Source organism: Teleopsis dalmanni, chromosome X (genome assembly GCF_002237135.1).
Source record: "Teleopsis dalmanni isolate 2A chromosome X, ASM223713v2, whole genome shotgun sequence".
NCBI classification, from domain to species: domain Eukaryota; kingdom Metazoa; phylum Arthropoda; class Insecta; order Diptera; family Diopsidae; genus Teleopsis; species Teleopsis dalmanni.
In genome coordinates, this window is record NC_051848.1 from 96,135,856 (window position 1) to 96,154,216 (window position 18,361).

Genomic DNA, 18,361 nt, shown 5'->3' on the forward strand with positions numbered 1-18,361 from the left:
CTATTTTTAAAAATGTTTTACCAATTATTGGTAAATATTTTATATACATATGTGTTCTTATGACTGTATTACTTCTTTAGATTTAATATAAATATTATGTAAATGCGATAAAATTGGAAATCCATACTTAATAACGATTAATTACGAAAACAATTATAACTTTCTTCAAATGCCATCATAATGAAAAATTGTTTCAATGTTACAAATACAATTTTAATATCTTTTGCCCCCGAAATTACATACAAAAATATCAATGTCCATATGTTCATATTTAAACACAAAGCAAGTAGGCATGAATGAATATAAAATAGCGAATAATTCTTTTTACTACTTACATTATAATTCAAGGAAGCAACAACAACACCTCAAAGAGCAAAAGAAACAAAAAACACAAAAAAGAAATATAAAAATTTCTTGAACCTATGAAGCAGAGAATATTGCAAAATCTTCTTTGGGTGATTTGGGTACCCATTAATAGATACCTAGAACAAAAATTAATTTCTATGGCATTGTGACTCTATAATATTTTTACTCAATGGTTGCACCAAAGTACTTTTCAATGAAAAGTAAACTATGAAAAGAAAAGTGAAATATTTGACAAAAAACTGGTTTCTTTGCACTTTCTGTTGCACCAACACTTTTTACTTTGCGCTTTGCAAAAGTAAACTGCAAATACAAAAAAACTGCAAATGATTAATTCACTTTGCAAATTTTGCAAAGTGATTTCTTTCAATGCGTAAAATGAAAGAAATCATTAATAAATAAATAAAAATAGTTTTAAAAAAATAGAAATAGAAAATTAGTTTAAACAAATATTATTGCTGTTTTTCAAATAAATTTAGTTGCAATAATTAAAGGGATATATTACCGGACAATACTTTTAAATTGAGAATTAAAGAGTTCAGTTTCTAAAAAAAATTTACAATACATTTAAAATAAATATTTTATGTGAATTATTGTTTAAGCATGAACACTTATTTATTATAATAATCAGGGCCCTGTTGCACCAACACTTTTCACTTTTCACTTTGCAAAACTTATGAGTGACTTTTTTTTGCAAAGTAAAAGTGAAAAGCGTTTCACCATTGAGTAAAAATATTCTTACTCAATGGTTGCACCAAAGACTTAACATAATTTACTTTGCACTTTGCAAATAAAAATTTGACTGCAAAGTCTTTGCATAAAATGCAAAGCAAAGCGTTGCACCAAAAAATTAGATCACTTTCATTTTGTATTGGTTTTTGAAAGCATTTCGTTTCTGTTTGTATATTTTTTTTTGTTTGTTTGATATTTTGATGCTATGAATACATGATTTATGCATAGTATGTACTTATGAGTTTAATTTTTGTTTAAAATAAAAGTTTTTAAAATAATATTTTATTTTAATAAATTTTATTATTACAATTTGAAATATTTGTATAATTTTAGTACAATTATATGTTATATATTAATACAAAACACAAAATTTTTGTATATGATTTATTTTATTGACATTGAATCGTAGATAAAGAAATTGTGTATATCCATAGAAACAATTTTTATGCTTTTAATTAATTTTGCAGTTTGAAAAGTTATAAAAAAAGAATTTAAATGTAAAGCGTATGAGTATGAGTTGTTTTAACAACAATTGTATTGAAAAACAAAGTTAACATAAATAAGTTGCTTTTATATAAAAATTTAGTTGAAAATCTGTCATTATTATTCAATTTTAAAATATTATAAGTTATTAAAGTATTGTTTACTTGTCGCTGTGTGTTATCCTAATACAAAGAAACCTACGCATAAAGGGCCTAAATTACTGATTTTATTTAGAACATTTCTCTCAATTTATACAAAATTACCTTAAAACTAACTTAACTAATTTTACTATCAACGTTAAAATAATATGTTGTCTGTTATCACTAATTTTAGTGAACTATATTATTTTTAATTACATTTCAAACAAGGTTCAAAAAACAACGCAAGTCCAGGTACTTGTGATTTTTTCTTCTATTGTCTTTAGAAATATATTTTTATTATCATAATTAGATACGGATAATTAGATATTTAAAAATGTTAATTAGATATTTAAAAACGATAACAGACTTATAATAATAATAAACCGATCATTATAATAAATAAGTGTTCATGCTTGAACAATAATTCACATAAAATATTTATATTTGTTATTGTTTATGTATTATCTGTGTATATTTATATGTATTGTGTTATAAAGTTTTTTTAGAAACTGAACTCTTTAATTCACAATTTCAAAGTATTGTCCGGTAATATATCCCTTTAATTATTGCAACTAAATTTATTTCAAAAACAGCAATAATATTTGTTTAAACTAATTTTCTATTTCTATTTTTTTAAAACTATTTTTATTTATTTATTAATGATTTCTTTCATTTTACGCATTGAAAGAAATCACTTTGCAAAATTTGCAAAGTGAATTAATCATTTGCAGTTTTTTTGAAAAGTTTTGCAGTTTACTTTTGCAAAGCGCAAAGTAAAAAGTGTTGGTGCAACAGAAACTGCAAAGAAACCAGTTTTTTGTCAAATATATATTTCACTTTTCTTTTCATACTTTACTTTTCATTGAAAAGTACATTGGTGCAACCATTGAGTATAAATATTATAGAGTCACAATGCCATAGAAATTAATTTTTGTTGTTTTTGCTTCATACCAAAGAAGATTTTGCAATATTCTCTGCTTCATAGGTTCAAGAAATTTTTATATTTCTTTTTTTTGTGTTTTTTTCTCCTTTTGCTCTTTGAGGTGTTGTTATTGCTTCCTTGAATTATAATGTAAGTAGTAAAAAGAATTATTCCCTATTTTATATTCATTCATGCTTTGTGTTTAAATATGAACATATGGACATTGATATTTTTGTATGTAATTTCGGGGGCAAAAGATATCAAAATTTTATTTGCAGCATTGAAACAATTTTTCATTATGATGGCATTTGAAGAAAGAGTTATAATTGTTTTCGTAATTAATTGTTATTAGGTATGGATTTTCAATTTTATCTGAATTACTGAACATCATACCAGTTGTGACTCGATCAAACATTGTTGCATGAGGTTGGGTGGATTTATTATAAATCCACCAGCAAAATGAAGTGGGTATTTCGTTTGTATGAGCGTGGCACTTCTTTGTACTATAGATTCTTTGGTTTCAGCAAAGATGATTCAGATCATTGAGCGGATCATGTTTGCTGAAACGCAGCTAATGTCTACAAGCCAGACTTACAGAGAATGGATAACGGATTTACGAAAAATCGCTCGTGAGTGCAAATTTATTTGCAGCGCGCCAAAATGTGGACATGATTATACAGAAGAAATGATACGAGACAAAGTGATTGTACACACTCCACATGATGTTGTTCGTGTAAATGCACTGCAAAAATCTAATCCACCACTCTCTGAGGTGATGCTCATTGCTGAAGCTTTTGAAGCGACGGAGAAAACAATTAACAAAATTAAAGATAAAGTAATCAACGAAGGAGAAGTAAACGTCGTCAAAACTAAAATAATGAATAAAACCAACAAATATAGTGAAAAGCAAAAAGCTCAACAAAAAATCATGCCAAAATCATGCTCAGGTTGTGGATCTTCACATAGGCGACAAAATTGTAAGTTTAGAAAAGCTGTGTGTAATAAGTGTGGAAAAAAAGGGCATATTGCTTCTGTTTGTATGTCAGCTAATAATATTGTAAATAATTTAGAAAAACAAAAAACAAGTGCACAAAATAATTTTATTTCACAAATAGATTCGGTTTTGAGTGTTAATAATTTACCGCATCAAGAAAATAAAAAAGTTTTTATTGACGTTTTAATAGATAATACTCAAATAAAATTTCAAATGGATTCAGGAGCAACTGTTTCGGTGTTGACACTAGATGCTTATGAACAATTAAATAACCCAAAGTTGTGTCCATGTAGAAAAGAATTATTTGATTACGGCAAGAACCGAGTAAAGACACTTGAAGAGTTTAGTGCAGAACTAAAGTGTGGTGAAACAAAGAGAACAGCAACTTTAGTGGTAGTATGCATTCGTAATGGACATAATTTATTTGGCACTGACCTTTTTGAAAAATTTGGATTTGAAATTCGCCAAATTGCCTCTATAAGCAATGATTCACAATTAACGGAATTATTAATGAGAAATAAAATTGTTTTTGAACCTGGTTTAGGTACAATTAAGCAGGTTAAAGCAAAAATACATTTAAAATTAAACGCCGTGCCTAAATTTTGTAAAAGTCGACCTATTCCATTCGCTCAAATAAATCAATTTAAAATAGAAGCGCAACGCTTGACTGATAGTGGTATTTGGAAACCAATAAAATTTAGTGAGTGGGCTTCGCCAATTGTATTGGTTACAAAACCAGATGGCTCTCTTCGCATTTGCGGCGATTTCAAAACAACAGTAAACAAACAAATCGATGTCGATCAATATCCATTACCAACGCGAGAAAGCTTACTTCATATTGTCCGATATGGAAAATATTTTTCTAAAATCGACCTGAAGGATGCCTACCTGCAAATGGAGTTGGACGAAGAGGCAAAAAAGGTTTTAGTAGTCAATACACCTCTAGGGCTTTTCCAATATCAGCGGCTTCCTTATGGAATTGCCAGCGCGCCTGCTATATTTCAAAAACATTTAGAGCAACTTATACTAGGTGTAGAAGGATGTGGTAATTATATTGATGATATAATCATCGCGGCTGAAACGGTGGACCTACATCGTCAACGCTTAGATAAAATTTTGTCAATTTTGATTGAGAACGGTATTCGTTGCAAACAAAAAAATGTGAATTTTTAGTGGAAAAACTGGAATATTTAGGTAGAACAATTAGTGCAAATGGTATTTTACCTGATGAAAAAGGTGTTCAGGCTATAAAAAAGTTGCCACGCCCAACAAACATTAAAGAAGTCGAAGCATTTCTGGGTAAAGTGAATTATTACCATAACTTTATTCCAAATTTTTCGCAATTGGCCGCGCCTATCAATCATTTACGTCGGAAGAACATCAAATTTGTTTGGGGCACTAAGCAGGAACAAGCATTTGAAGCTTTAAAACGACACATAATAGACGCAACCGAATTATCACATTTCCAAGAACATCTACCATTAGTCTTAGCTACTGACGCCTCATCATATGGAATTGGAGCTGTCCTTATTCATCGAAATCCAGACGGCACAGAGCGCCCTATTGCTTTCGCATCAAAAACGCTCAACACTCATCATGTTCGATACAGCCAAATCGAAAAAGAGGCACTTTCGATAATATTTGGAGTTACCCGTTTCCATCAGTACTTATTTGGTCATAAGTTTATTCTGGTTACGGACCATAAACCTTTAGTAAGCATCTTCAGTCCAAACAAAAATTTGCCATCAATGTCTACACATCGGTTGCAACGTTGGGCAATAACATTGATGTCTTATCAGTTTGAGATACAGTTTCGTAGAACTGCCGATCACTCAAATGCCGATGCCTTATCACGCCTGCCTTGTGGACCAGATCCTGAGTTCGACAGGTTGGAGCATTGTTATCAAATAGAAAATTATGACACACTTATCAACGTCGGATTGCTACAACAGCACTACAAAGACGATTACATACTAAAACGTGTAAAAAATTTCATTTCGGAAGGGTGGCGGACAAAATTAGCCGATGGCGACATGGATTTGCTTCCTTTTTTTTTGTCGTAAGTATGCTCTTTTCATTCGAGATGATTTGATTTATTTACAGATAGATGCTACTCGAGTCATTGTACCTCAATCCTTGCATCAGTCAGTTTTAAAGCTTCTCCATGACGGCCATTGGGGCATCGTTAAGATGAAGCAACTCGCTAGGCAACACTGCTGGTGGCCTAATATTGACAACGACATCGAAATACTTGCTTCACAATGCAGTGTTTGTCAAATTGCGGGTGCAAGTCCGAAACAAAAATACCATGAGTGGCCAAAGCCAGAACGACCATGGCAACGATTACACATAGATTTTGCTGGCCCAGTGTTCCAGTCTATGTGGCTAATAGTAGTTGACGCTTTCTCACAGTTTCCATTTGTGATACAGCTTAAAACTATCACCACTATTGACACCATAGCAGCTTTGTCAGCAGTTTTTTCATTAGAAGGACTACCTGAAACTATAGTTAGTGACAATGGACCTCAGCTAACTTCCGACCAGTTCGCTGAATACTGTGCTCGTAATGGCATAAGTCATGTTAAAACAGCACCATTTCACCCAGCATCAAATGGGCTCTATCACCTAAATTTCAGCCATTTAATCAGTCGCGACAATGGCTTTTTTCTACTAATCATAAAGATATTGGAACCCTTTATTTTATATTTGGTGCATGAGCCGGTATAGTGGGAACTTCTTTAAGAATTTTAATTCGAGCAGAATTAGGACATCCAGGAGCTTTAATTGGAGATGATCAAATTTACAATGTAATTGTTACAGCACACGCCTTCATTATAATTTTTTTTATAGTAATACCAATTATAATTGGTGGATTTGGAAACTGATTAGTACCTTTAATACTAGGAGCCCCAGATATAGCTTTTCCACGAATAAATAACATAAGATTTTGATTATTACCTCCTTCTTTAACTCTTCTCTTAATAAGAAGTATAGTTGAAAACGGAGCTGGAACAGGATGAACTGTTTATCCTCCCTTATCTTCTATTATTGCTCATGGAGGAGCTTCCGTTGATTTAGCTATTTTTTCACTTCATTTAGCAGGAATTTCTTCTATTCTAGAAGCTGCAAATTTTATTACTACTGTTATTAATATACGATCTTTAGGAATTACTTTTGATCGAATACCTTTATTTGTTTGATCTGTTGTAATTACTGCATTACTATTATTATTATCTTTACCTGTTTTAGCAGGTGCAATTACAATACTGTTAACTGACCGAAATATAAATACTTCATTTTTTGACCCTGCTGGTGGAGGAGACCCAATTTTATACCAACATTTATTTTGATTTTTTGGACATCCAGAAGTCTATATTTTAATTCTTCCAGGATTCGGAATAATTTCTCATATTATTAGACAAGAATCAGGAAAAAAGGAAACTTTTGGATCTTTAGGAATAATATATGCTATATTAGCTATTGGATTATTAGGATTTATTGTTTGAGCTCATCATATATTTACAGTAGGTATAGATGTTGACACCCGAGCCTATTTTACATCAGCAACAATAATTATTGCTGTTCCAACAGGAATTAAAATTTTTATTTGATTAGCTACAATTCATGGAACTCAATTGAATTGTTCTCCTACTACTATATGAGCTTTAGGATTTGTGTTTTTATTTACAGTTGGAGGATTAACAGGAGTAGTTCTAGCTAATTCTTCTGTTGATATTATTTTACATGATACTTATTATGTTGTAGCCCATTTTCATTATGTTTTATCAATAGGAGCTGTATTTGCTATTATAGCTGGATTTATTCATTGATATCCTTTATTTACAGGATTATATATAAATGCAAAACTTTTAAAAAGTCAATTTTTAATTATATTTGTTGGAGTAAATTTAACTTTTTTTCCACAACATTTTTTAGGATTAGCTGGTATACCTCGACGATACTCAGATTATCCAGATGCTTACACTATATGAAATATTATTTCAACAATTGGGTCTACAATTTCATTACTAAGAATTATTTTATTCCTATACATTATTTGAGAAAGCATAATTATAAATCGACAAATAATTTATTCAATTCAATTAAATTCTTCAATTGAATGATTTCAAAACTCTCCTCCTGCTGAACATAGATATTCAGAGTTACCATTATTAACTAATTTCTAATATGGCAGATTTAAGCAATGGATTTAAGCTTCATATATAAAGTATTTTACTTTTATTAGAAATTTCAACATGATCAAACTTAAACCTTCAAAATAGAGCTTCACCCTTAATAGAACAATTAACTTTTTTTCATGATCATACTTTAATAATTTTAGTTATAATTACTATATTAGTTGGTTATTTAATATTTATATTATTTTTTAATAATTATACTAATCGAAATTTATTACATGGACAAACTATTGAAATTATTTGAACTATTTTACCTGCTATTATTTTGTTATTTATTGCTTTTCCTTCTTTACGATTATTATACCTATTAGATGAAATTAATGAACCTTTAGTTACATTAAAAACAATTGGTCACCAATGATATTGATCATATGAATATTCTGATTTTATAAATATTGAATTTGACTCTTATATAATCCCAACAAATGAATTAAATATTAATAATTTTCGACTATTAAATGTAGATAACCGAGTTATTCTACCTATAAATTCTCAAATTCGAATCCTAGTAACTGCTGCAGATGTAATTCATTCTTGAACAATTCCAGCTTTTGGTGTAAAAGTTGATGGGACACCAGGTCGTTTAAATCAAACTAATTTTTTTATAAATCGTTCCGGGCTATTTTATGGACAATGTTCTGAAATTTGTGGAGCTAATCATAGATTTATACCTATTGTAATTGAAAGTATCCCAACTAATTTTTTTATTAAATGAATCATAAATTATTCTAATTCATTAGATGACTGAAAGCAAGTACTGGTCTCTTAAACCATTTTATAGTAAATTAGCAATTACTTCTAATGAAAAAATTATTTAAATAAATAACATTAGTATGTCAAACTAAAATTATTAACCAATTAATATTTTTTAATTCCACAAATAGCTCCTATTAATTGATTAAGTTTATTTTTTTTATTTTTTATAATTTTTATTATTTTTAATATAATAAATTATTATTATATATTGCCTACCTCACCAAAATCATTAAGTTATAAAATAACAACAAAAATATTTAATTGAAAATGATAACAAATTTATTTTCTGTTTTTGACCCTTCTTCAAGTATTTTTAGTTTTTCTATTAATTGAATTAGAACTTTTTTAGGAATTGTTATAATTCCAATAATTTATTGATTAATTCCTTCTCGTTACAATATCCTATGAAATAATATTTTATTAACTCTTCATAAAGAATTTAAAACATTATTAGGTCCTACAGGAAAAAATGGATCTACATTAATTTTTATTTCTTTATTTACAATAATTTTATTTAATAATTTTATAGGATTATTTCCTTATATTTTTACTAGAACTAGTCATTTAACATTAACTTTATCCTTATCTTTAACATTATGAATTTCATTTATAATTTATGGTTGACTTAATCATACTCAACATATATTTGCTCATTTAGTCCCTCAAGGAACTCCCGCAATTTTAATACCATTTATAGTTTGTATTGAAACAATTAGAAATATTATTCGACCAGGAACTTTAACAGTTCGATTAACTGCTAATATAATTGCAGGACATTTATTATTAACTTTATTGGGTAATACAGGTCCATCCTTAACTTCATTAGTTTTATCAATTTTATTATTTAGACAAATTTTATTACTACTTTTAGAATCTGCTGTAGCTATTATTCAATCTTATGTATTTGCAGTATTAAGAACACTTTATTCCAGAGAAGTAAATTAATGTCAACTCATTCAAATCATCCATTTCATTTAGTAGATTATAGCCCTTGACCTTTAACAGGTGCAATTGGTGCAATAACAATTGTTTCAGGAATAATTAAATGATTCCATCAATATAATATATCATTATTTATTTTAGGAAACATTATTATTATTATTACTGTTTATCAATGATGACGAGATGTCTGCCGAGAAGGAACATATCAAGGCTTACACACATTTATAGTAACAACAGGATTACGATGAGAAATAATTTTATTTATTTTATCTGAAGTTTTATTTTTTGTTTCCTTTTTTTGAGCTTTTTTTCATAGAAGTTTATCTCCAACTATTGAATTAGGAGCTTCATGACCACCTATAGGAATTTCCCCTTTTAACCCATTTCAAATCCCATTATTAAATACAGCTATTTTATTAGCTTCAGGAGTTACTGTAACATGAGCTCATCATAGATTAATAGAAAATAACCATTCACAAACTTCTCAGGGATTATTTTTTACTATTTTATTAGGAATTTATTTTACAATTTTACAAGCTTATGAATATATCGAAGCACCATTTACAATTGCTGATTCTATCTATGGATCAACATTTTTTATAGCAACAGGATTTCATGGAATTCACGTTTTAATTGGAACAACTTTTTTATTAATTTGTTTAATTCGTCATTTAAATCATCATTTTTCTAAAAATCATCATTTTGGACTTGAAGCAGCTGCTTGATACTGACATTTTGTTGATATTGTTTGATTATTTCTTTATATTTCTATTTACTGATGAGGAGGATAATTAAATTTATTATTTATCTAAATAATATAAAAAGTATATATGACTTCCAATCATAAAGTCTATAAAACTATAGATTAGATAATTTTATTATTAACAGTTATAGCAATAATTATTTTCACAATTTGTTCTGTTGTAATATTTTTAGCCTCAATTTTATCAAAAAAAATACTTAATGATCGAGAAAAAAATTCCCCTTTTGAATGTGGATTCGATCCAAAATCTTCTTCACGAATTCCATTTTCAGTTCATTTTTTTTAATTACAATTATTTTTTAATTTTCGATGTTGAAATTGCATTAATTTTACCTATGATTATAATTTTAAATTTTTTAAATTTATTTATATGAAGAATAACTTCAATTATTTTTTTAATTATTCTATTAATTGGAGTATATCATGAATGAAATCAAGGTATATTAAATTGATCTAATTAAATAAAAAAATTATTTAAGGATTGTAGTTAAATTTAACATTTGATTTGCATTCAAAAAATATTATTTTATGTAATCTATCTTATAAAGAATATGAAGTGATACATCACATTTAGTTTCGACCTAAAAATTAGGTAAATTACCCTTATTCTTAATATTAATTGAAACCAAAATAGAGGTTTATTACTGTTAATAATAAAATTGAATAAAATTCCAATTAAAGAAATATGATGAACAAAAAAAAGTTGTTAACTTTTATTTTTAATGGTTAAATTCCATTTATATTTCTATATTTATTTATTAGTTTAACAAAAACATTACATTTTCATTGTAAAAATAAATATTTTTATTTATAAATTACTAATTTTAATTCATTAAATATTTAAAGATAATATAAATCTCCCTTACAACTTCAACGTAATACTCTAATTATAAGCTATTTAAATACCAAACAACAAAAAATATTAATACTAAAAAAAATAAACTTATTAATATTATAATTAAACTATTATTTTGCAAAATTTGGTTAAATTTTGAATAACCTAATAAATTTTTATATAAATAAAATCCTCCAAAAAATTCAGATCAACCCTGATCAAAACTTTTATATAACTTTTTACCTAAAAATAAAAAATTAAAAATTAACCCATATGTAACAATATTAGGTATAAATCACATTGAACCAAAAAATAAAGAAATAAAATAATTTTGTAAAGATTTATTGAAAAAATATAAAGAAATTTTTGAAATATAATACCCTATTAATCCTCCTAAAATACACACAATTAAAGTTAATATTTTTAATAAAAAAGGTAAACAAATTATTGAAGGAGTACCAAATAACAACCAATTTAAAAATCCTCCCCCAATAATTCTTATAAATAATAAACCAGATATCCCTTTTAATATAATTCAACTATTATCTCTTAATAAATTTAATCTATAAAAATTAAAATTTCCAACTAATGAATAATAAACTAAACGAATTGAGTATCTAACTGTTAACCCTGTAGAAAAGAAAAATAGAAAAAAAGAAAATATATTAACATAATTCAATGACACAATTTCTAAAATTATATCTTTAGAATAAAATCCAGCCAAAAAAGGTATTCCACATAAAGCTAAATTAGCAACATTAAAACATCTACATGTAAAAGGTATATAACTTCTTAATCCTCCTATTAAACGAATATCTTGCAAATTATTTATATTATGAATAATAGCCCCAGCACACATAAACAATAATGCTTTAAATAAAGCATGAGTTAATAAATGAAAAAAAAGCTAATTTATAAAATCCTATAGATAAAATTCTCATTATTAACCCCAATTGACTTAAAGTAGATAATGCAATAATTTTTTTTAAATCAAATTCAAAATTAGCTCCTAACGCTGATATAAATATTGTCAATCCTGAAATTAATAACAATCCTTGTCCTATAATTGTGCCCCCAACTAATAAATTAAACCGAATTAATAAATAAACTCCAGCAGTAACAAGAGTAGATGAATGCACCAAAGCTGATACAGGAGTAGGAGCTGCTATTGCTGCAGGTAATCAAGCTGAAAATGGAATTTGAGCTCTTTTAGTTATTGCAGCTAATACAATTAATACCCCAATAATCAATATATTTATATCTGAAACATTAAATTTTAATAAAAAAATGTAATTTCGAGATCCATAATTTAATATTCAAGCAATTGCTAATAATAAAGCAACATCTCCAATACGATTTGATAAAACAGTTAATATCCCCGCATTATAAGATTTTACATTTTGAAAATAAATTACTAATAAATAAGACACTAATCCTAAACCATCCCATCCTAATAAAATTCTAACTAAATTTGGAGAAATAATTAAAAATATTATTGATATAACAAATAACAAAACTAATAAAATAAATCGATTAATATTTATATCTCCTGCTATATACTCTTTTCTATAATAAATTACTAAAGACGAAATTAATAAAACAAAAGATATAAAAATTAATCTTATTCAATCAAATAAAAAAGTTATTACAACTCTAATTCTATTTAAAGAAATTAACTCTCATTCTAAAAAAATTGAATAATCATGATTAATAAATATTAAACCAAAAATAAAAGAAATAATTCTTAAATTAATTAATAATCAAAATCTTATTCTACATAAAGATAAATTTTTCACAATTTAAAATAAAATTTTATATTTTTGACACCACAAATCAACGTTTTAATTAAACTATTTAAATATAATCAAAAAAAAATTATTTCACTTTTTATAATCAATAAATTTAAAGGAACTCAATGTAACAATAATAATAAAAATTCTCGTATGTTATTTATTCTAAAAGAATAAACCCCTGAATAAAATTTTCCATGTTGTCTATAAGAATACAAATATAAAGTATATGCTGCTCTAAAAAAAGATAAAAATGATAAAGTAATCATTGAATACCAAGATCAACTTACAATTCTATTTATTAAAGAAATTTCCCCTAATAAATTTAATGTAGGAGGAGCAGCTATATTTCCAGATCTCAATAAAAATCATCACAAAGTTAAAGAAGGTATAAAATTTAATAACCCTTTATTAATTAATAATCTTCGTCTACCTAATCGCTCATATCTAATATTAGCTAAACAAAATAAACCTGAAGAACATAACCCATGACCAATTATTAATCTATACCCTCCACAAATTCCTCAATTTCTTAAATTTATAATTCCTGCTAAAACAATCCCTATATGAGCAACAGAAGAATAAGCAATTAATGACTTTATATCAACTTGACGTAAACAATTTAAACTAATCAAAATCCCTCCAATCAAAGAAATTCTAATGAAAAAATAATTAAATTTTAAACAAACAAATGAAATAAATGAAAATACTCGTAAAAGTCCATATCCTCCTAATTTCAATATAATTCCAGCCAAAATTATTGAACCAGAAATTGGAGCTTCAACATGAGCTTTAGGTAATCATAAATGTACCAAAAATATAGGCATTTTAACCAAAAAAGCTAAAATTATCGAAAAATATAATAACTCATAATTAAACATATAATTACTTAAAAAATAAAAATTTAAATTTCCTAATTTTTCATATAAATAAAAAATTCCAATTAATATAGGTAAAGATACAAATAAAGTATAAAACAATAAATAAATTCCAGCTTGTAAACGCTCAGGTTGATACCCTCACCCTAAAATTAATAATAAAGTTGGAATTAAACTCCCTTCAAAAAATAAGTAAAAAGCAAAAATATTTATTCTAGAAAAAGTTAAAAATAAAAAAAATAATATAAAAATTACATTCACTAAAAATAAATTATTATAATTTTTAAATTTTTGAATTTTTTCACTTGCTATTAATATTAATGCACAAATTCAAAATCTTAATAAAATTAATCCATAAGAAATTATATCACATCCTAAAAAATAAGAAATACTTATAAAATAATTTATATAAATATTAAATAAAATAAAAATAAAACTAATAAAAAATAATATATTTTGAACCATTCAAAATATACTATTTAAAAAACAAATAGGAACCAAAAATAAAATAAAAAAAATAAATTTTAACATTATAAAATTCTAAATGATTGAAAATAATCATTTCCATGAGTACGAATTATAGAAACTAAAATAGAAATTCCTAAAGCTCCTTCACAAACTCTAAATGTTAAATATATTATTATAAAATAATTTCTATAATCTATTATATTTATATAACTATATAATAAAAAATAAATTATTAAAATAATAAATTCTAAACTTAATAACATAGATAATAAACGTTTTCGATTAAAAATAAAAGAAAAAATCCCTATCAATACTATTACACAACAAAATAATCAAAAATAAATTATCATTTTTTAGTTTTAATAGTTTAATAAAAACATTGGTCTTGTAAATCAAAAATAAGAATAATTTTTTTAGAACTCTCAAGAAAAAAGAAATAATTCTTTATCATAAATTCCCAAAATTTATATGTTAATTAAACTATTTCTTAAAATCATACATATATTAATTTTAACTATAATACTAATTTCAAGTATTACATTTTTATTCTTAAAACACCCATTATCTATTGGATTAATACTGTTAATTCAAACTATTTTAATTTCAATAATTTCAGGACTAATTTCAAAAACATTTTGATTTTCCTATATTTTATTCTTAATTTTTTTAGGACTACATTATTAGTTTTATTTATTTATGTAACAGCAATTGCTTCAAATGAAATATTTTCATTTTCAATTAAAATACTAATATGAACAATTTCATTAATCACAAGAATTTTATTTTTATGAATTATTTTTTACAATTATATTAATATAGATATATTTACAAATAATGAATCAATATTATTAATTAATTTAAAAATTATAATTAAAGAAAATTCATATATTTTAACTAAACTTTATAATTACCCTACAAATTTTATAACAATTTTTTTAATAAATTATCTTTTAATTACTTTAATTGCAATTGTAAAAATTACTAATATATTTTTTGGACCAATTCGATTTATAAAATAAATGAATAAACCAATATGAATTAAACACCCACTTTTCAAAATTATAAATAATTCTTTAATTGATTTACCAACTCCAATTAATATCTCTTCTTGATGAAATTTTGGATCTCTTTTAGGATTATGTTTAATCATTCAAATTTTAACTGGATTATTTTTAGCTATACATTACACAGCAGATATTAATATAGCTTTTAATAGAATTAGACACATTTGTCGAGATGTAAATTATGGATGACTATTACGAACTCTTCATGCTAATGGAGCTTTATTTTTTTTTATTTGTATTTATCTTCATATTGGACGAGGAATTTATTACAATTCTTATAAATATACACAAACCTGACTAGTTGAAGTAATTATTTTATTTTTAGTAATAGCAACAGCCTTTATAGGATATGTATTACCACGGGGACAAATATCTTTTTGAGGAGCAACTGTAATTACTAATTTATTATCTGCTATTCCTTATTTAGGTATTGATTTAGTACAATGAGTTTGAGGAGGATTTGCAGTTGATAATCCAACATTAACACGATTTTTTACTTTTCACTTCATTTTACCTTTTATTGTTTTAGCAATAACTATAATTCATCTTTTATTTCTTCATCAAACAGGATCAAATAACCCAATAGGACTAAATTCAAGTATTGATAAAATCCCATTTCATCCCTATTTCACTTTTAAAGATATTACCGGATTTATTATTCTAATTATAAGACTTATTCTATTAACTTTAATAAATCCCTATTTATTAGGAGACCCAGATAATTTTATTCCAGCTAATCCTTTAGTAACTCCTATTCACATTCAACCAGAATGATATTTTCTGTTTGCTTATGCAATTTTACGTTCAATTCCTAACAAATTAGGAGGAGTAATTGCATTAGTTACATCTATTGCTATTTTAATAATTATACCTTTTTATAATATAAGCAAATTTCAAGGATTACAATTTTATCCCATTAACCAATTTTTATTTTGAATTATACTATCCACTGTAATTTTATTAACTTGAATTGAAGCTCGATCAGTTAAAGAACCTTATGTTATAATTGGACAAATTCTAACATTTATTTATTTTTTATACTTTTTAATTAACCCTTTAATTAATAAATGATGAGATAACTTACTAAATTAAATGTAAGTTAATTAGCTTGAAATAAGCATATATTTTGAAAATATAAGATAGAATTAAAATTTTCTATTAACTTTACTAAAAATAATTCATATAAATAAATATATTTTTAACCCAACTATAAATAATAAAAAATTTAATGAATATGGTAAATAACACTTTCAAGATAAATATATTAACTTATCATATCTAAATCGAGGTAAAGTCCCCCGAACTCAAATAAATAAAAAAGAAATAATAACTAATTGAAAAAAAATATTAAATTAAATAAATTACATCCTAAAAAAATTACACAAAATAATATTCTTATAAATAAAATTCTCGAATACTCCGCTAAAAAAATTAATGCAAAACCTCCTCTTCTATATTCTACATTAAATCCAGATACTAATTCTGATTCCCCCTCAGCAAAATCAAATGGAGTACGATTAGTTTCCGCTAAACAAATTCTTAATCAAATAAAACCCATAGGAAATAAAAAAAATAAAAACCAAATATAATATTGAAATTTTATAAAATCAATTATATTATATCTTTCAATTAAAAAAATAAAAGATAGTAAAATTAAAGCCAATCTTACTTCATAAGAAATAGTTTGAGCAACAGCTCGTAAACCTCCTAATAAAGAATAATTTGAATTTCTTGATCATCCTGCAATTATTACAGTATACACTCCTATTCTTGTAATTCTTAAAAAAAATAACAAACTTAAATTAAAACTATTCAATCTTCTTAAAACAGGTATGCATATTCACACCAACAAAGATAAAAATAATGAAAAAATAGGAGAATAATAGTAACAAATATAATTTGACATTAAAGGATAAGTCTGTTCTTTAGTAAATAATTTAATTGCATCACTAAAAGGTTGAACTACTCCAATAAAACCCACTTTATTTGGTTCTTTACGAATCTGAATATAACCTAAAACTTTTCGTTCCAACAATGTTAAAAAAGCTACACCCACTAAAACACAAATAATTAATAATAAACTTCTTAATAAAGATATAATAATTTCATTTAAAAACAAGTACTACTTATAATTTTTAAATTATATAAATAAATTCTAAATTTATTGCACTAATCTGCCAAAATAGTAATTAAATTCATTCATAAAATAATTTCTTAAAAATAAATATTAATTCCTTTCGTACTAAAATATTTTATTAAATCAAAGATAGAAACCAACCTGGCTTACACGGTTTGAACTCAGATCATGTAAGAATAAAAAGTCGAACAGACTTAATATTTAAACTTATACATTTAAATATGAATCTTAATCCAACATCGTGGTCGCAAACTTTTTTATCGATAAGAACTCTTTGCTTTTATCCCTAATGTAACTCAATTTTTTAATCACTAATAATGGATCACTTAATCATAAATAAATGATAAAAATTATAAAAAGTTATTTAAATTTTAATATCACCCCAATAAAATTAATTAATAAATTTATAATAAAAAAAATCAAAATAAATCAAAAACTATTTAATAATCAAGATTTATAGGGTCTTCTCGTCTTTTGAATATATTTTAGGTTTTTAAATAAAAAATAAAACTCTATTAAAATTTTAAATAAAACAGTCTATATCTCGTCTAACCATTCATTCCAGCCTTCAATTAAAAGACTAATGATTATGCTACCTTTGCACAGTTAATATACTGCGGCCTTTTAAATTTTTCAATTTTCAGGTTAAACTTTAAATAAAATACAAAAAGAGATGTTTTTGGTTAACAAGCGAATATAAAATTTGACGAATTCTTTTAAAGTTTTATTATTTAAACATACTAATATACTAATTTTATCATTATTATTTAATAAATTAAATCATAAATAAAACTTTAATATATACTTAAAATATAATAAATATTTGGTATTAAAAAATAAATTATAAAAAATTTTTTAATAATTGCTAATTCTAAGAATACAATTAATTAAAATA

General features: G+C 25.2%; 2 protein-coding genes across 2 annotated transcripts; one reads left to right on the forward strand and one right to left on the reverse strand.

Annotated features, from left to right (window-relative positions):
* Positions 1-11,818: 11,818 nt before the first annotated feature.
* Positions 11,819-12,919, reverse strand: LOC119662529 (NADH-ubiquinone oxidoreductase chain 5-like; the record flags this gene model as incomplete). Its single annotated transcript, XM_038072163.1, is given in 1 exon segment — positions 11,819-12,919. A coding segment is annotated over 1 exon segment (918 nt), but the record flags the coding sequence as incomplete, so codon positions are not given.
* A 2,365-nt stretch (positions 12,920-15,284) lies between these two features.
* Positions 15,285-16,421, forward strand: LOC119689882 (cytochrome b-like). The gene is given in 1 exon segment (XM_038104813.1): positions 15,285-16,421. A coding segment is annotated over 1 exon segment (1,137 nt).
* Positions 16,422-18,361: the final 1,940 nt, after the last annotated feature.